We start from the raw sequence: 20,646 nt of genomic DNA on the forward strand, positions 1-20,646 counted from the left end.
TGTACTCTGCTTAATATCAGACGTTCTATCAGGCCTTGAAGTAAACCAGAGAACGGTAGGACGTTTGGCCTTAGGAGCGCATGGAAAAACAACTAACGAAGCAGTTCAGGGAGATATGGGCTGGGCATCGTTTGAAGTTAGAGAAGCTCAGAGTAAAATATGCTTTGAGATGAGGTTCAGGGCAATGGATCAACGAAGGTGGGCAGCTAAGGTTTTTAGGTACCTATACTTGAAAAGCGTGGACACGCAGTGGTTAAGAAAGACTAGAAGGCTAACGATGAAATACGGAAAGAACAGTGGAGAATTCAAAACAGCCAAGGTAACCAAAAAAGAGGCAAGGCAGATTGAAACGAATAAATGGAGGCAAAAAATGGAAGCTAAAACGTCGTTAGAGATGTACAAGGCTGAGAAAATGAACATCAGAAAAGAAAATTTCTACGATAATTCCCAGGGCAGTGCTTTGCTTTTTGAGGCTAGAGCAGGTTGCCTGCGAACTAAGAGTTTTGTGGGGAAGTATTCACAAAATGATGGGGTATGTGCGGTCTGCGGAAAAGAAACAGAAACTATGCGGCACATAGTGTTAGAATGTGAGGGTATCCATCCAAATCTACATGAAGGGAATATTGGGCTTCCAGAAGCACTAGGATTTAAGGGTATCAGAGAGGAAGTTAACTTCAAGGCTGTCCATGGGACGAAAAGAAGATTAGAATGCTGGTGCACGAAAAGCAGAGAGGGGAATATTGCCTAGGACAGTTACCACCTGTAACAGGGAAAAGAAAGTATTTCGGGCCTAATAAGCTTTAGTGCCCCTGCCCTAAGCAGCGCTAGTATTAAACCACGAGTGTAAAACATGGTTATATTAGTCCTTTTTGGTAAGATGACATGTCATCACCCCGCTTCAAAGGGGAAACCAATAGCAATCAGTACGTTATACTTTGGGTTGTCCGTTTTCTGGTTTTATATTTTAATACGAAAGTGTTTTATGCCGGAATACACCAAGACTTCACTGACGTCATATCCGTCGCGGACATTACGTGAGTACACCTTGTGGAAGCGAGCCGCTGCAGCACCTTGCTCGCTAAGCACACCCACAAGACAGCCGCCGACAGGCAAATCATGCTCAGCTGCAGATTTCGCTGCACATCGCACTTTCGTGTTTTGCCTATTCTTATGACAAAGAAATAAACCACAGCTTTTTGTTGTATTTTGCGCTCACCGGCCACCTCCTCCGCCTTTGCTCTCCTCCATGGAAGCTTTTCTTTCCTCCACGCTCGCACCACTGTCGCCTGCTGCGCCTTCGCTTACCTACCGTTGTATATCAGCAGGGCCACGCAGTGACATAGGCACTCGGCGGGGCGGCTTTCGCCTTCGTGCTAGGACGCGATTGTCAGTGACCTCCTGATACCGTGAAAAAATCACGTGACTTCCTTCACATTTCTCCCAATGCGCCTGTGAACACAGGGGCCTATCCTAAGCTTACTTTCCGCCGTGACAGAAACCAACGCCCCCGCGTTTGGGTCATGTCCTGTCTTCACCTTTCACCCGTCAGGGCTCGCTCAAAAGAAACTAACATAAAGGGACAATACTCAGAATTGTGCTTTAGCGTTGTTAGAGCATATAATTTGCAAAACTCTGCCCCTTAAAGGGACACTGAAGTGAATTTTTCAAGCTCCCATTTTTGCGTGCACTGCGTAGACTGGCTCAAATTAACACACTTTTCATCGTTTATCCGGTTGATAAGTCGGCAGTTATTTTACAAAGCGCGAAAGAAGAAAAAATACCATGCGCGTTTTGCGGCGGCCGCACCAACTAAAGGCTGTGACGGCGGGAGGAGACGCACCGTGATTGGACGATGTCCAAGCTTAGAATTCAAACAAGTTTCGGTTACAGTTCTGTAAAACAACATGTTTGAAATCCGACAGCATCGTTGGATGGGCATTCTCGATACCTCAGTAATCGTCGTACCGCGCTTATGCCATGATGTCGGCTGTAAAATGCATAAGATAAGCCTCCCAGGACGGCTTGGAATCGTAGCGATCATTAGCCGAGGTCTAAGCAGTGGATGAACGTCCTCCACGTCCCCGCAGACGCTCAAATGCCATTCGCTTTTCCCCCATATTTGGAGTTTGCCTCCCTCATGCCTATATCGTAAAAAGCGTGTTCGCACCAGGCCAAGGGTCTGTTCATTCTGGCCTGTGCCCACTGCCCGCAAGCAGTCGGTTCTTATGGCAACAGCACGCCAACGAGAACTCGCTAGCGCGTTAGTTTCAGCCTGCGCCCGTTCTGTGAACTAGGTCGTGGAACTGTCTACGCTTCAGCCCGAAAATTGTGAACTCAGTATAGAAAACGTCGGCCGAAAACGAAAAAGTCAACTTATAAAAAGAAAAAAAGAACGTAACCTCGGGGATTCGAACTCATGACTTGCAAAACACTTTCAATAGCATACCTAGCGTTCAAAACCACTCGGCCACGTGCGAGCGCTGGTGACATTAGAAATATAAGGTATATAATGTATAACCTGTTTATACTTTCATTTAGTTTTAGCATTTCAAACAGGTTAGGTGACTATTGGTTGTATCGCGCTCGTGCAGTAAGCGTCCCCCAAATTTCCACAATATCTCACGTCTAGCAATTGCATTCGTTAGACTGAAAAGCATTCACAGATTCTTGGATAAAACCAGCGCTAACTCAAACCAAGACGAAGGAAGTGTACCACAAGGACAAGGACAGCGGCTGTCCTTGTGGTACAGTTCCTTCGTCTTCGTCTGAGTCAGCGCTGGTTTTATCCAAAAATGTCTTTCCAACTAGCCCAGCTTGCAACCCTCCTGCGTTCGCAGATGTGTGGTCGTGCTGCTGAAAGCTGTGCTTGTTCACCCAGCGTAAAAAAAGTGTTTCCTTCTCCCTAGTTTTGCGCTGTAAGTTAAAAGTTTGAGTTGATTTTATTTCTTTAGTACCGATATTGACTTTGCTGACCCTTCTCCCGCCTTCAAGTGGCCTTCGATTATCATGGAGTACCAGTCAGCGAAGCTCCGCATGTGCGCTTGTGCAGCGCTTGCGCGGAGCGACCCGGACTCGGAGCTTGATACAGTGTACAAACTAATAAAGTAAAGAAAGGCACATTCTTCTATTCACAAACGTGTTGTGGCTAAGTTTCAACTGAGCGAACGAATTGCGACGACTTGTCGGCGGCCGGCAGACTAAACGCTGGGCCGACTGACTCGGTCGGAAGGTCGGCGAGCCGTGCAGTAGCGCAGCCAATTGCCAGCTCATCTCCTCCTGATGTCACACGAAAACGCCACAAAAAAGGGCAAGGGTGCAGCGAGGAGGACAGCATTTTCCAATTGATTTTTCTACTAAATAAATTCGCGTAAATGCGCTCATAGTGGTCGAAACATGGCCTATGGACTCCGGACTACAATTTGCGCTAGTAATCCCGCAATGTTTACAATTCACTTCAGTGTCCATTTAATGTAGTTTACTCGACTGCGCCGCTTCACGGCATGTGTGTACTACTGCGACTTCTGGCGGTGGAAAATTAACGCGCCAGAGCTGGATTAATATTTATTGTCAGATTTCCACGCATCATGAGATTGCTTTACTTTTAGCAATCAAAAGCGGTTTACATTATTTAAAGGTTTAAAGCGATTGGATTCATTTGTAAATTATTGCGTCGCATTGGTCTGCTGTCCAACTTCCCGTTGGTAGGTTGTGCGAGAAAACGTCATTCTTTAAACAAGAGCGGCATGTCCTTTTTGGACACGGGGGAATCGATTTACCTACCTAATGGGCATTTTTTCGACTTCATTCGTTAAGTAACTGCCTCTGACGGCAGTGCGAGAGGCATGCTACGAAGGCACCGCCGTCGCGCAATATCCAGTTAATGACGGCCTAGAATTCGAGCAAGAATTGTGAAGACAAAATACCGCAAAGGCAGGGACAACATGCACCAGTCGTTACCTCTAATCCCTGCCTTCATTCCATTCTCACATAACTCACTTCGACATAACTCGCCAACTCACTTCGAGGGAACTTGTCATTGTAATGGAGCTTCGATGCATTAAAGCAGCCTGTGAGGCACCAAGCAGGATACAAAAGCTCCGCCTTCTCGGTGACGTGAAGAATACGGAGCCAAAGCTGGAGAGATGCAGGCAGTCACGACCTCAACTTTCCCAACGGTTACATTGTCACATGGGACTTCGGCGCATTTAAAACCTTCTGTAAATCGAGCGGTTTCCAGCAAATGCACAGAGAAAGGAAAAAAATTAAAGCCGTTCCACTCAATGTGAAAGCAGTCGGAAGCGAAGAGCAGTGATTCGCCCTAATGGCCTGCACCGCCGTTATCCGCCCACTGCTGCCACCCAATGCATTTCAAATTTCCCTCCTTCGCAGTGCTCGCGCGCCCCCTGCCTGGAACTGCGCCAGCGAGAGTTCTGTTCTTTTTGGCACCATTGTTTTCTTGCGCAGCTGGAGCCTTTCTGCGGCATTTTGAACGCGCCATTTTTTTTCTTTCGCGGCTGAAACCTTTCTGCGTAATTTAGGACGCGCCATTTCTTTCTTGCTCTTTTTCGCTTATTATCGTGAAAACCAACCCAACGAGCGTTCTTAAAGGAGTACTGACACGAAATTTCAAAGCTGTGATAACTATGTAAAACGCTTCCTTTTTATCAGGAGATATCTCCCAGCAAGTTTCAACAGCAACAGTTCAGCGAAAAATATTTAAAATCCATTTTAATCTTCGCCCGCACGAGAAAGCCCACAGCGGGCCGACATGACATCATGTGCTACTTGCCCAAACTGCCGACGTCGGGGCTCGCGTGACAAAGCCGACGCGCTGGCTGTGGTTGGCGCGCGCTGCTCGGGCGTGTGTACACGTCATGGTTTTGGGACTGACGTCATGCCGCCCGGGCCTGTGGGGACGGCGGAAACCTCGGCCGGTCTGGGCGCGCGCGTGCGCTCGCTCGCGCGCGCTTCCAGAGAGGCAGCGATGCGGCAAGAATGGTGACGTCATGTTATACATCCTATATGGCGGCCGCTCGGCGTTTTTCAGTCGAAACCGAAACTGGCACGAATAAACGACGCCGTAATTGAATGTTTACGCTGCGCTCGACCGTCTAATCTCTCATTCTATGATTAGTAGGTTGGTAGGCACGCATAGCAGCGAAAAAAACGTAACACGAAAATTTCGTGTCAGTACTCCTTTAACTAAATGAACGTGGGGGCTGCCGGTTATATACAGATTTTGCCTGAAATGTACCTGCAGTTTTCTTTGCGATAAAAAACGGGGAGATGTATGACAAGCACCAGCGCTTCACGAGGTTTGAATGGTGATGACTATTTAAACCGCGTGGTTTTCTAAGCCTCAGCGTGATTCACTGGCGCCGGTACAAAACGCTCTACTTGGGTCCGTTATTTCGCTGCGCCGCCTGATTCCGGCAGTCGCATCGACAGTTAGCGAGCTAAGATCACAAGGCGAGCCCATAAACTGCTCTGCGCTTTAAAAATGCCCTCATAAGAACTGAAGAGCTGGTGGGAGGGAAGCATTGAAAACAAACAAAGCGAGAACTACATTTGGCACCAAGCTTAATTGGCGCAAGCTAGACGCCGTACGGGCAGCTTTTCCCCGTGGCGTCAGAGGTACTGAGCGAAGCTTGCTACCAGGAACACTCGTTCAGAGAATGGAGGTGCTCCCGGAGTTTGTCCACCGCAGTTAAGCGAGGCGTTTCTGGTTGCGCATCCCGGTGTCAGCCATATATTGACCCATAGAAAGAGCACGACGAAATACGGCAATTTTTGGAAAAACCAATGTGAAATCGGCGTTACAACGTATTCTCGAATCGCACGTACAGAACAACTTAGAACCATTTTACCAGCGAAAAACGAATAAGGACCTAGAAAGAAGTAGACGGGACAATCGCTAGACTTCAACTGAACAGCTTTTACTTGAGACACGTAATACATGAAAACTCTAACAGACAGCGCTAAAAAGATAACACTTCCAAATGATTAATTTGAACCTACGAACGATACCGAAGTACGGGACCTTATCGGAAAAATAAATAATTATGCAGCGGCAGGAGTTGCCGGGTTTTTATCGAGTGTGATTAAGCGCGTGGCACTAGAACTAAGTGACGTGCTAGCGTACATTATTAATTTATGTCTGTCTACCGGTGTTTTTCCTGAGGAACTTAAAGTTGCTAGAGTGACGCCGATTCATAAAGGGGAAGCACACGACAATGTATCAAATTACAGACCAATATCTGTCCTGACAGTTTTTTTCAAGCTATTTCAGGGAATAATCTATAAAAGACTATCTACTTTCTTTCTTAAACACATTGTAATTTCCAAGTACCAATATGGTTTCCAAAAATCTAACTCAAGAGCAAGCATTACTCTATATTAAAGATAAAATAATTGCAAACATTGAAAACAGGCAGTTCACAATTGGACTGTTTTTAGACCTTAAGAAAGCATTTGATTCGATAGATCATAATATTTTGCTAAATAAACTGGAGAGGTATGGAATACGTGGCGTGGCAGGTAACCTTTTAAAAAGCTATTTGACTCAAAGAAAGCAGTTTGTTCAACTAAACTCCATTGCATCAGACATATTAGAGCTAAAACAAGGTGTCCCGCAAGGCTCCAAGTTAGGCCCGTTACTGTTTATAGTTTATGTAAATGACATCATAAATATAGAAGGTCCGCAAGAACTTGTAATGTATGCAGATGACACTAACGTTTTCTTCACATCTGATGATATAATTAAACTTCACTCAATGGTAAATGTTTACTTGGAATAATTATCAAATTGGTTATTAGATAATAAATTGCAACTTAACGCTACAAAGACAACTTACATGATATTTAGGCCGTACAATAAAAATATCGAGAAAGAAATCCCCATTATATTCAACGGAACCAAGTTAAACCGAGTGACAGAACAAAAGTTCTTAGGTGTTTGGTTCCAATAACAACTTTAGTGGAATACGCATATTGCTTACCTGTCCTCCGAAGTCTCTAAAAGTGTAGGTCTCATATATAGAATCGGCCTTTTGATACTACTATGGTTGAAACAAAACTTATACAATGCTCTCATTTATTCGAAACTATGCTACGGGATTTTGGTGTGGGGGACCACAACTAAAACTAATTATAACAGGCTCATTGTATTGCAAAAAAGAATGTTACGCATATGTTTAGATTATCGTGGCTGTTACGCAGATTTGAGGACAAGTCCTTTATTTACTGAGTATTCAATGCTTCTAGCTGACCAAATCTATTACATTAAGGTTCTGCACACCATTTATAAGCAAAAGACCCACAATCAAGTTAACAATAAATCTTCTGGCTACCATCTCAGGCATACAATACGGCACACTCCAAAAGTAAGAACGAACTATGGTGAGCAATCTTTCCTGTACCAGTCAACTGAAATATTAAATAAATTAGGAGAAAAATCAAACTTCGACGCCAGGGAACCTGCGTTTAAAAAACAGGTCAAAGAAGTGTTACTTAAGCAAAACACTCGCAATACTGATATATAAAATAGGTTTCAAAGTATATGTCTACATGTTCCCCTAGAGGTAGAAATTAAAAACAATTACAAACAAAAATATATTAATACGTAATTGTGACATAGTAGTGTAACTGATGAAAGTTCATGCGTACGAATTACTGCGTTTGTGCGTACATTGTGATCCCTTTGTGAATTTGAGACCTATGCTTTGTATGATACATAAGAAGTGTAGTAATGACTTTGCTTTGTGCTATTTCTCTATTACGATTGTGCTATCATGCTTAAATTTGTGAACAGGCGTGTTGTTATGTACGCTGTAAATCGGGTGGCTGAGGCCTCTGTCAGGCCACGTTTCCCTTTAGTCTCAGCCTCCCCTTTGTTTTTGCCAAGAAATAAAAAAAATACAATCTGCAGTCATAGATGCGTACCACCCCACACGGCCAAGATACGTCCCTCGCATGCGCCCTTCAAAGAAGCTTAGCTCTTTTGCCGTAAGCGCTGATTCGGAGCTAAGGCGTAAGAGCAAAGGCGTCTATTAGTGTTTTTATATATGATGTGTCTCAACTAAAAGCTGTTCAGTTGAAGTCTAGCGATTGTCCCGTCTACTTCTTTCTGGGTCCCTGTCCGTTTTTTGCTGGTGAAATGGTTCTAAGACAACACCAACTAGCCCGACTTTCAGCCTTAATCATGCAGAACAAGTAGTAGCAGTTTCATACTAATACTTTTGTAAACGCTCGTTAATTCGAACTCCAAGAACCGGCCCAGTTCGAATTAAAGAAAGTTGGAACTAGCGAAAATGAAGCACAAAAGCCATGCAATGCGACTGTAGAGCAGTAGAGCTTGTCAGCAGTTGAATGCTTGAAAAAGGGCGCGATTGAAACATGCCTGTTATGCTTGAACGTGGAAGCTGGAACTTTTTTTCTCTAGCGAGTGAGTCTGAGCAGGCCGAACGCCGTGAACTCGTGTCCACATCTGCGTAGTGCGCAAAGAAACTCCTCCCAAAACGTCCGCTACTGGGCCTTTACACTGGTTTCACCCAACTTGACTTCTATATCTGTTTTACCCCATTCCGGAGGCAGTTTCAGTCCGGAGGCAGGTTGAGCAGTTTCGCATGGACCTTGAAGGTCCGTGCTTCGCAAGCCCGAGGAGCATTGGATTGGATTGGATTTGGATTGGGTTAAATTGGATTGTGTTGGATTGGGTCGGAAATCCAATCCAATTGGAGTACGGGTGTGTAGAGAATTGGGCCTGCACATTTGCCGGTCTACGCATTCCAGAGGAGTGACGTCATAGCCGCGGCAGACGCACTGCGCCGGCGCGTGCCCAGCTGTGCGCCTCCGCTGCGCTGTAGCCAAGTCTGACGCTGCGCCGCAGCCGCTTGATAGCCGTTTCGCGTGGCTCCTGAAGAGCCTTGCTGCACATGAGCTAGGAGCAGTGACTGGACTGGACTGGACTGGACTGGACTGCATTCGATTGGATTGGATTGGACTGGATTGGATTGGATTGCTGAACCTTAGCTCACGCTACTTATATGGTGGCTTAGCCGAGCTAAGCCACTGCTAAACCACCGAGCGAAACCAGTGCTAAAAGCCCGCTAAAAAGTTTTTATTTTATGGAGACTTGGCTGGACCAAATCGTACAGTTCGAATTTTACTTAACGAGCTTTCGCGTCTCGGCGAGCCGCGCGTCAACGAGTGTGCAGTCATGCACCGGGTAGGAGCGTTCCACTTACCGTTAGCATCGCTCATGAGCTGGCTTAGAAGGTGCCCGGATGCAAAAGCACACAATATTTATTATAATATTGATAATAAAATGCTAAATTTGTTTTTATCAGAAGAAAAGTGGAGCTGCGAAAAATTCATTTGTCCGGAAGTTCTTAGAAGCTTCATGCAAGGCGAACAAGAGAAAAAAAAGGCAGCAATCTTTTGTTGATTCTAGCATCAGGATCAAAAGAAGAAATGTGGTTAGGCAAGCTAAATATGAAATGCATCTAGCTGCTATGGCGTTGCCCAAGACGGCATGCGATTGCAGCGAGAGATTTCCCTATCGTATATTTTAGTATTATTTTATGGCAACAGGGCCGACGGAGTGCTGAAAGACGGTAGTCTTTTCTGGGCTACTTTAAGATCAACTGCACTAAAATTTCACCTCGAACAAATTTCTTTTCAATGTGTAGTAAGTACCACCAGATCAGCTGGAACACGAGTGGTAGTCCCGTGAAACGCAAATCAGTCAGAAGCGTTAAAAAAATTAGCAGTGGGTTAGCTGGGCCATGCCAGGATATACGTAGGGTGAGCTAAGGTTCAGCAATCCATTCTGGTCCGGTTTAGTCAAGTCCAGTCCAGTCCAGTCACTGCTCCTCGTGCATGCGCAACAAGGCTCTCCAGGAGCCACGCAAAACGCCTATCAAGCGGCTCCGGGGCAGCGTCAGACTTGGCTACTGCGCAACGGAGGCGCACAGCTGGGCACGCGCCGGCGCCAGTGCGTCTGCCGCGGTTATGACGTCACTAGTGTGGAATGCGCAGACTGGCGAATGTGCAGACCCAATTATTTACACACCCGTACTTCAATTGGATTGGATTTCCAATCCAAATCCAATCCAATCCAATTTAATCCAATCCAATCAAAATCAATATCCAATCCAATCCAAACCAATCCAATGCTCCTCGCGCTTGCGCAGCACGGCCCTTAGGGTCCACGCGAAACTGCTCAACCTAGGCCAGTATAGCTTACGCTACAGAAGCTCCGCCGCAGACCACGCTGCACCTGCCGGCGGATCGCGTAAATAGCCACGACGCACCTGTGACGCTCCAGCCGAAGGGGGCTTCTTCCTCTGGCCAGCTACGCAGCTGGAGAACCGGTTGAGCTTTGCTGCGAACGCTTCACCCATTTGCTGCCCCGTGAGAGCGTAGAGCTTGCGCGCAGGCTTGCTCCGAAGCTGCTGACTGTCCAGCCTGTAGCTCGCTGGACGGCTGCAGCGTCACTTCAGTGGCCGCACTCTTCTCGGGTTTCGGTTTCAAAATCGCCGATTTTCGCTTACCACTTGCGGCGTCCACGCGCGTATATCAGCTGTTGTATTTTGCATTTTGCTTTATTTTTCAGCAGACTATACGGAAATAGTGTTTTCAAGAGGTGGAAATTTTTAGTGCAGTTGGCCTTTAAACGCGAAAAGTTTTGTCTGTCTGTATGCCTGTCTGTCTACCCCTCGATTCAGCTGCCAGGCCCAAAGTTAAAATGAATTCCTAAACAAGATGTTTATACAGGCAAAACTTTCCAAACCAGTAAATCGGGAAGCATACCTCATTCCTGCCAATATTGTTCAACAAAAAGAAAACATTAGGCATAATGAAGGCAAAACATCAAGAAATACACTACTGCTTGGTTTTTGTGATAGAAAATAAAAATACGCGTTGAAAACAATATTTCAGCACAAAAATACAAAACGTGTCTGCGCCCGACCTTGCGGCTGCATTCCAAGAAGTCAAACACTAACTAAAGGTTCTAGTAGACGACGCGCGAACAGTGGGACGCGGTAGAATTGAATTGAACCTCCACCGTGTTTATCGTGAGGGGAGCGTGAGAGGTCGGCGGAGAAGAGAAGGGAGGCGTTTACGTGGCGCGTGCGGAGAAAGGCTATCCTCTTTCGACAACGGTTAGAAGGCGGCGAGCTTCCTCGGTGATTCCCTTTTCCTCCTCCTCTCCGGGGTCGCAGCGTCCGTCGGCCTCGTCACCATGTCCTTCGTGGTGTTCTCAACCCTGCTCGTGCCCATCGTCCTCTCTTCGTCCATCTCGTCGCAGTTCAAGGAAGACGGCCCGTTGCAGAAGATCGTCACCCTGTGCACGCTGCTACCCAACGTAGCGTTTTACTATTTCCTCGTCAACGCGCGCCGCTTTGACCAAGAAGGTGAGAACGGGCGTTTTAAATTCAGAAAATTTCGTAACTCACGATGTCACCCGCGTTGACGTCCGTAGTCGTAGTCCGCACCCCTCCCCCTACACTATATATAAAAAAATACTATCCGGCGCCTGGTTTCGATCCCTCGACCCTGCGGGCGGAACGCAATGTACATGGTGCTCTACCCACTGCGCCACAAAGCCAACACAGAATGGGACGCTACGAACGCGCCTTATATCGTTGACTCAATCAAATTACTGCTGACGAGCGCTCTCTCGTCAGCAGTTGCCACAAGTGCAACAAAATTAACGTAACGCAAACTACTTAACGTCGTGCGCCCCCGGAAATGCTCTGCATTTGATCGTGCCCCTCGCAAGGGGGATGTTTCACTGCGTCGCCATGCGAACAGTTTGCCACGCTTTAGTTTCAGTTCTTTCTTTGCTGGGGTGCCGACGAGCGGCGCCACCTCCTCGCACTTCGCCGCGGGAGGATCCGCGGCGGGGGCGAGAGATGGCGCTGGCGTCTTTTTCCCAGATTCGCGTTCGTACAGCATTTTCCACGCAGCAGAAAATGGGGAAATAGGGAAGTTACACCCATGATCAAAAGTTTACGGACCACGAAAGCAGAAATTTTAACACGAAAGTGTTTTATTCCCGGATACACCCAGATTTCGGTGACGTCATATCCGTCACGGAAGTGATGCCATTACAACGAAGCAAGCGGCTCGCAAAGGGTGCACCCCTGCACACAGGGTCTTCTTGCGGGGAAGCAACCTTTAGTACTAAAGAGTGCGTTATAGCTTATGAGAGTTTGGGTTTGGACTAGTTGGTAGCGGTAATCCATGACTTCGTGTAGCGCCAAAAAAGACAGATGACACAGGGAGGCGACGGGCACAAGCGCTTGTGCCCGTCGCTTCCCTGTGGCCTTTGTCGTTTTTTTTTTTGGCGCTACACGAAGTCATGGAGTGCGTTATACTTAACGTTGTTGGTTTTATGGTTTTATATTTTAACACGAAAATATTTTATGCCGGAATACATTAAGATTTCACTGACGTCATATCCGTCACGGAAATGACGCCAGTACTCCTTGCCGAAGCGACCCGCCAGTAGGACTTCGCTCTCCAAGCACACCCACAAGACAGCCGCCTACCCGCAAATCGTGCTCAGCTGCAGCTTTCACTGCACATTTCATTTACGTGTTTTACTGATTCCTATGACAGAGGAATCAACTACATTTTTTAGGTTATTTCTCTGCCGCGCGACATCCCTGGGTATTATGTGCCGTACTTTTCATTAGTTCAGTAACTATACGACATCTCACATTCACGCGGCAGTTTGTCGGGGTGCTCCCGGAAGAGAAATAAACTAAAATTGTCATCTTCTTGGTCCGTAAACTTTTGATCGTGGCTTTACGTGTTGTCACTGTGGCTATAAGATTAGGGAAGGCGTTGCCCAGGAACCCTCTTAATTGATTTACAGAAACTGGTAAATCACGACCATCAAAATCGAACAACTAATAGCCTTTCAAGTATTTTCGTAGAAAACGTGCCCGTCCTGTATTACCATAAGGTCAGAACGCACGTAGTAGCTCACAGGATACGTTTGGTTCCCGGCCGCGGCGGCCGCTTTTCTGATATAGGAGAAATGCAAAAACGCCCGTGTGCTCGAGACTTCGCCAACCATTAAAGGTCACCAGGTGGTCAAAAATAGTGCGTAGCCCTCCACTACATCGTGCCTCATCGCTTGTGTAGCATCGGCTTGCTCAACCGCATAATCAGTCAATCATAATTTTCTCCTGGGGATGGCTGTGAGCACGCATTCATTCGTTTTGGATCGCAGGGAACGTTAAATAACGTCCAGTTTTGTTGCCGGCTGTTGCAGTACGTACTCAATGAGGCATTTGCGCCCCGTTTTTTTTCGTTGCGCAAGCATAAAATCTCCCTTGTGGAAGTGCTTAACGGCTACCGCGGCACACATTTTCTTCGGTTTAGTGTTTTATACCCTCTTTTGATTGTTACTGACTCAAACACATGCCTAGAACACGTTGAAACACTGGGGCGAGCGCAAAGGCTTTCGCACGATTGTCGTCTGCACCAGCGGCCGGCGGAACCGGCCAAGCCGCGGCGAGCAGACATCGAACAGACTACCAGTTTTACGAAAGCTGCCGAGAAGGCCCGAGAAGTATAGAGTTATATATTAGTCGGAAACCCTATGCCGACAAGGAACCGAAGAGATCCGAACACCTCCGAGTGGCCTGCGACTGCTTTTTTTCCCTGCCGCTGGAGAGCGCTGCTATCAACGGACTCGGCGGCATCAGTTAGGCTACTTTATTAAAACGACGAGTACACGTTTGATTTGCAAGCTGTGTCCTCACCTGATAGTATATCTTACACCATGCTCGTAATTAGAGACGTGATGTGTCGCTCTCAGGACGCAGCTAGGCGAGACATCTGAGCTACCGTTGAGCACTCTCGATTATTTACAGGGGCCTTGAATACAAAAAAAAATATAACTTCGGTTTCTTAAGAAGACTGGTTTGTCTCGATAACAATGATACCAATCTTATCGCGAACTTCAAGCAAATATTGGCGCTCTTTGTCCTGAGATGAGTTTGCGCCAAAAAAACACACATATACTTAACTTCAAGCAAATAATAGAGATATCAAAGGAAACAGTCGAAGCAGTGGCGTGCCGCGGTGGCTCAGTGGCTAAGGCGTTGAGCACGAAAACGCGGGTTCGATTCCCAGCCGCGGCGGCCGCTTTTCTGATGGAGGCGAAAAGCAAAAACGCCTGTTTGTACGAGATATCAGCGCACGTTAAAGATCCCATGGTGGTCAAAATTAACCCGGAGCCCTCCACTACGGCGCGCATCATCGCCTGCGTTGCATCGGCGCGTTAAACCCTACAATCATCATCGGAGCAGTGGCGACACCCCAGCCTTCTTCTGAAGATTCCTTAAAAGCACCCGCAATCTTGTTTGTGTGATTAGCGGCCCCCGACTTAAAGGAGCCATGAAGACAAAATGCAAGTTTGTTTTATTCAAGAGATTTCATGTTTTATAGTGCCCCCAGCGCTTCTCCGCACACAAGCGATCTTTAATCACTGAGAAATTAATCAATTTATGTTAAAATTTCGATTTTCCCGCTAAATCGTGTGTTTTCGTGGTCCGCATTGACATCACGGGAACTGACCGCTGTACAGCCGATTCCGAAGCCTTGTTTACCGTTAGTGAACCTAGATGGCGGCACCATACCATTGCAAGCCGTTTTCTGCCTTTGGTTTATTTTTGACCGTATTTAAAGCTGGCTTGTTTTTGTTCTCGGAGAAAATAATCGTTTCGTGATACATAGTGCACGCTCGACAAATACGGTCACGTAAGACACCGTGCTTGCATCAATCGGCCAGTGTCGTCTGAGACAACCCCAAAGCCCCGCAGTCCTCTGCAGCGAAACCAAGCATAGTGTGCGCAGTACCAACAGCAGTGCGCATCAGTACTATGTTTACGTGTGCTTTCGTACACTTCACTGTTTGTCCCAGTATTCTTACTGATATAAAAAGAATTTGCGCTAAATTTAAGCGCAAATAGCTCGTTCGGTAAGCTGATAAGCACTGCCTAATTTGAGTTTGCTTTTGCCGGCCTCCGCCGATTGCAGAGCTGGCTGGTATGACATCACAGGTTCTGTTGCGGGAAATGAGCTAGTGGGTCGCATGGCCATTCCCTTTTTTCCTAATTTTGTAGCCTATTTGAGTGAAGTTTGGGTTAGAAGTGGTGTCAGTATGATTCTAACGAGTCAATCTTTCGAATGAACCAAACTTGCATTTTGTCTTCATAGCTCTTTTAAGCCACCGACAAGAAACGTGACAGGACGATTGCATCAGATGTTCTAGTTCCGATTTGTCGTATCACAAATAGCGTGCAATTAATACACTGATGACTATATTTTTTTTCTCGCCCTTATTACGTAACTCCTGCCCATTCTGCGTCCGTGTAGCGCAAAATTTGAAATTCTTTCACTATTTCTTGCGTCTTTCTTGGTTAAAAACGTTTTACATGGCTATGATGGAGACAAGTGAGCTATTAAAGACAGAAATGCATTTTCAACGAGGGCTGAAAACTGCTGCGAAGGGAAGGGGCTAGGCTGGAAGGGCGGCGCCAAGAAATGGCTGCCAAAAGCCTGGGCAGTTCGGGCCACTCTTGATCGATTGACTGTGGCGTTAAACGCGCCGACGCAACGCAGACGACGAGGCGCGCCGTAGTGGAGGGCTCCGGATGACCACCTGGGGATCACGTGCGCCGAAATCTCGTACACACGGGTGTTTTTGCTTTTCGCCTCCATCAGAAAAGCGGCCGCCGCGGCCAGGGAGGGAAACCGCGTCCTCGTGCTCAGCAGCACAATGTCTTACCCATTAAGCCACCACGGCAGGGTAGTTTTCCCTGTGCAGACGTCGCTACAAGCTTGTATGAAAGCTTTGTTCCCTTATGCGATCCCCAGCACTGTGAAAGCTTCGCCGTCACCAGTTATAATTCGCTCACCACGTGCAGCATGTATAGTTTGCTTCGCCTTACGGTTGCCTAGAAGCCCACAATTTCTCCAGAGCAGCGGCCTAGCCAGAAATATTCTAACGCAAAGTTTACCAATCTCGTCGAGCGGTTTCGCCGTGTCGGAGAATTCGACCCTCATTTGACCGCAGCTGTGCGGTACCCTTGCCAAGGCATCCCGTGACTCTCCGGGCCGAACTCCGCCGTCAGCACCTTCTAGTACACTGTAGCGTAGGGGCAGCCGATCGCGGAGGCTATGGCAGCGTTCGCTAGCTTCCCAGCGCCGCCGCCAGAGCAGGCTCGGCACATGCGCTCTCAAAAGTTGGTTCGCCGCCTGGCCATGTGACTCGTCGCGTGCATGCGAGCTTGGCCATGGATGAGACCGATGACGGGCCGTCTTCTCTTCTCTGAGTATTGCGCGGGATCTCGAAGCTTAGAGCATCCCGCGGCAAGCGGCGTCTTGACCACCCCTCGGATATCGCCCGGCGAGCCGCTTCACTGGAGGAATGCCAAGCGAGCGCGCGAAGCTAGCGTCGGGGATTGAGGAAGAGCGAGCCATTCGGCTACGGAAAAACGCCGGAACCGGGACGGCGACTGTAGACAAAGGCAGGCTTTCGACGAATAGTGTAATTAATACTTACAGATAAACCAAAGGTTAAACCAGTGAAACCGACACATTAACTGGCTAAGCCAAGCTATCGCTTTGCGTATCCAGAATTAGCTGAGCTAAGCCGCAGCTATTCTTTTCGGGGGGTGATTATACGCCGCCCGCAAAACAAAAAACAACCTAGAAAAAAAAAAAGAAGGCTAGCGTGCAAATATCATTTAATTTTCATTTTATTATTTAATGTCCTATTTTTGGATTTACATTTATAGGTACTGTTGTGGCGTGTGAACAGCCTAGACGGAAAAAAGGCCGAAATGAGAAGGGGACAGAGGGAAAATGAAAATCTCAGAAAGATTCCGGGGCTGTTCTGACGACGCCGAACCCCCCCCCCCCCCCCCCCCCCCCCCCCGGCAACGACCCTGGTTCCGGACCAGATCACACGTTTAAAGGAACAGACAACCGATCTCTCGAGAGTTCAGGCCCTCTAGCTCCAATGAAAGCCAGCGTTTTAGGTAGTGAAGTACCCACAAATAGTTTCTAAACAAATTGGCGGAAATTATTTTTATTCGCCGCTACAGTTCTCAAGTCTGAAAGGTGACGCCATGCAGGTTCTAAATGTGACACTACCGTGCGTATACCATGGCAGGCTAGAGTGTCTAGCCCGGCCGTGCATATACAAACAGCTCCGCCGGTTTCAGTGCGTGATTCAAAAACAGCATAAAAGAGTACGAAAGAGTGTCCTTAACACGAATGTGTTTTATTCTGGGATTCAGGAAGGTATTCTCTTACGTCATATCCGTCACGGAAATGACAGCAGTACAACGAAGCAAACGGCCTGTAAAGTGTGCACCCCAGCACACACGGTCTTCTTGCGGGGAAGTAACCACTAGTACTAAAGTGTACGTTACACTTATGGTTGTTTATTTTCGGATTTGATATTTTAACACGTCAGTGTTTTATGCCGGTATACACCAAGATTTCACTGACGTCATATCCGTCTCGGAAATGACGCCAGTACACTTTGGCAGAAGCGACCCGCCAGCAAGACGTCGCTCGCCATCTTCCAGAACAATGGCAAGGCGGCAGCGGCGCTAAGCAAGATCGAGACCACCATGGAACAGGTCACGAACATGATACGAAGAGTCATAAACAGGCGAAGAAGACTGAAGGAAGACGACGCGTTCACGCTGGTTCAGGCCTTCGTGACGTCGCGCATCGTATACGCGGCGCAGTACCTACAGCTACTCAAGAAAGACAGAGATAAACTGAACGCGATCCTACGCAAAGCAACAAAGGTGGCGCTAAGTATGCCGCGCCACTCGTCCACCGAGAAGCTATTAGGCGTGGCCAAACACAATACGGTGGAAGAGTTGATAGAAGCCCACCTGTCTACCCAGAGAGTGCGCCTCAGCTAAACCTCGGCGGGCCGAATAGTACTGGCCAAGCTGGGCTGGCAGGAGGCCGACCACAAGGAAATGGTACCTTTACCCAAGCTTTGGGCTCAGAAAATCGAAAGCAAACCCCTGCCCAGAAACATGATACCGGGTCGCAACGACGGGAGCAGAGAGGCCAGGGTCAAGGCCCTCATCGAAATGCTAAGACAAGCGGAAGAACAAGACGCAACGGGGGTCACCCTCTACACTGTCGCCTCTCCACTCAAGTTTTCGACACGAGCCGCGATATCGGTCACAACGCAAGACGCGCTGGTGACGTGCACCTCTGTCAAAACGGCGTTCCCGGAAGAAGCGGAAGAGGCGGCAATAGCCTTGGCGCTGACGCTGCCTAACGCGAGCAAAATAATCACGGACTCGCAAAAAGCGCATGCTAACTATAGAAAAGGGTAGGTGTCTCTAACGGCACTCAGAATACTAGAGGGAGGAATACGCCGCGTACCCGAGCAAAAAGTCGAATTGATATGGACACCGGCTCACTCAGTGCTGGAGCGCAACGAACTCGCCCACCAGCTCGCCCGAGAACTTGAACACCGGGCAGACGAGCACGAGCTGCAGGCCATAACTACTTACAAGGACATCACCAGCCACTACAGGGAAGGCAGACGGTGGTACCCTGACCCGCTCAAATCGCTCAGCAGAGCGCAGCAAATGATCCATAGGCAAATACAAGCAGGATCCTTCCCGCACCCCTATCTCCAAAACAGAATGTACCCCGACAGATACGAGAAAGAGTGTAGCTTCTGTGGGTAATTGGGCACGCTCCGGCACGTCATCGGAGAGTGCGGTTTCACCGAGACCATCCCCCCACCCCTTACCCAACCCTCCACCACCCTTCCCACACTCCTTAACGAGCGATGGGAGACCTTGCTAACCAGCCCCGCCTTGGAAGACCTGCTCGTCCTGATCTCCAGGGGCCAGGCAGCCATATGGGTCCTGTGAAGAGGGAACCACCCTATCCGGCACGTAGTCGCCGCAATTTCGTTTGGCTAAATAAAGTTGTTTTCTCTCTCTCTCTCTCTCTCTCTCTCTCTCTCATCAAGCACACCCACAAGCCAGCCACCGACCTACAAATCATGCTCAGCTGCAGATTTCGCTGCACATTTTACTTTCGTGTTTTACCGATTCCGATGAGAGAGGAATCAACCACAGTTTTTATTATTGTTTTAGCTCGGAATAAGTTTTAAGTACATTTTTTTACATAACCCGCGCAGTCACAAAGCACGTTTACGCACAGCTTACTGTCATGGTTGCCAGCATTCGTGTAGGCAGCATACGTAAGGCTGGTAGTTCTAAACATTCCGCTTTCAAGCGTTCCAGGGCCCTGTCTGGAAAACCGTTTCGCTTCATGGTGCTTGAAGTGATGCCCCTTAATTTGGGGCATTATAGAGAGCGTATGCTCCTCAAAAACCGGTTCACCTTAGGTACGGCGGTTGTGTGACCACGACCTACATCACGCAGTGACGCCAGTAGGCTATGAGCCATCGCTCCGACGACTCACTGCAGGATTCCTAAGCGTCTGCGCTACATGACCTTTGGCGCAGGCCCCGGGCTGAGTTTCTATAACCTGCCCCACCCAGGCCTGCACGGAACCAGCCCCTACAGCACGCTGCTTGCCATGATCGGCTCGAGCGTCATCAGCATTGTGCTCACGTGGTACTCAAGCAAGGTCTGGCCTCACAGCTACGCTTTCCCGCAGAAGTTCTGGTTCTTCCTCCAGGTAAGCCCGGAACAGGTCTAGTACCTCTATCGCAATGTTGACCCGTAAAAGTGGCTGTGCTGTTATGAGACTGTTTTATCTAAGCGCTCTGGGAAAAATATGACATTTTGAATACACTTCTTGTGGAGGGGATCGCACCTGCAATTTTACCTCTGTTCTTGTACGGCTTACACCGAGAGAATCACCTTGCTTGTTCTTGTCTGGATTGTCGCTCAGAAAACTACTTTTTTGCCTCCTTTGTTCAAACTCCATTTTGAATGTGCATATATAGCTTGCACGTGACCTCATCTAGCCCTTTCCGGAGTACTGCTATCATTTTCCCCAGTGCTGCTCGAGATAAAAGCGGCAGATAAGTTCGCAGCCTTCCACTGTGCAAGCAGTGCTCCAGCATGGCAGCTACGGTGACGTCAGTGCAAGTACAAAATATTTACCCATTTTTGGTTTACTACACTCCCTTGTATGTTGTCTGTTTGTATGCCGTACACTCCTTATGTGCACAGTGCATCACCCAAGAAGGCCCAGCGCTCTTGGCGAGCACTATAAATGTTTTATTATTAATTAAGTTAATTAAAATACAATGAACGCTGCGCACAGCTCAGTACATCTGCTCTCATTATCGCATTTATTGTCACTGTTTAGGCATAACGTGCACATCGGGCTATGTTCAGATTACCGACCCAAAAGCCATATCGTGATCTAGGGAGGTAAAAAACAGCGTGTCACGCAGTTCGGTTGGGTGACACGTAAAATCACGCCATTCTTTAAAGTTATTACGACAGTGGCGGCAACAGCCTGAACCCGGCCTTACGACTCAACGGTGCCCACAAATGCGGTAATGAGCGCAGCTGACACACACAGCGCTGTCGCAACTGAGTTTGTTCCGTAAAAGGCTCCAACTAGAGCGGTAGCAATGCCTAGCAC

At 47.8% G+C, this 20,646-nt stretch overlaps 1 protein-coding gene across 3 annotated transcripts in view; it reads left to right on the forward strand.

Moving 5' to 3' along the window:
• LOC144147013 (phospholipid-transporting ATPase ABCA3-like) overlaps positions 1–20,646 on the forward strand; it is a 127,389-nt gene that overhangs the window by 24,085 nt on the left and 82,658 nt on the right. For 2 of the 3 annotated variants that reach the window (XM_077679019.1, XM_077679021.1), the window contains exons 5-6: positions 11,226–11,417; positions 19,550–19,725. In XM_077679019.1, the coding sequence (XP_077535145.1) occupies positions 11,226–11,417; positions 19,550–19,725 (368 nt within the window). The remainder of the gene's footprint in view (positions 1–11,225; positions 11,418–19,549; positions 19,726–20,646) is intronic. The other variant, XM_077679020.1, reaches the window with a different exon arrangement.

The sequence above is a fragment of the Haemaphysalis longicornis genome, unplaced genomic scaffold (assembly GCF_048455015.1).
Source record: "Haemaphysalis longicornis isolate Haplotype H1 unplaced genomic scaffold, Haemaphysalis longicornis Haplotype H1 scaffold_7, whole genome shotgun sequence".
Lineage (NCBI taxonomy): Eukaryota > Metazoa > Arthropoda > Arachnida > Ixodida > Ixodidae > Haemaphysalis > Haemaphysalis longicornis.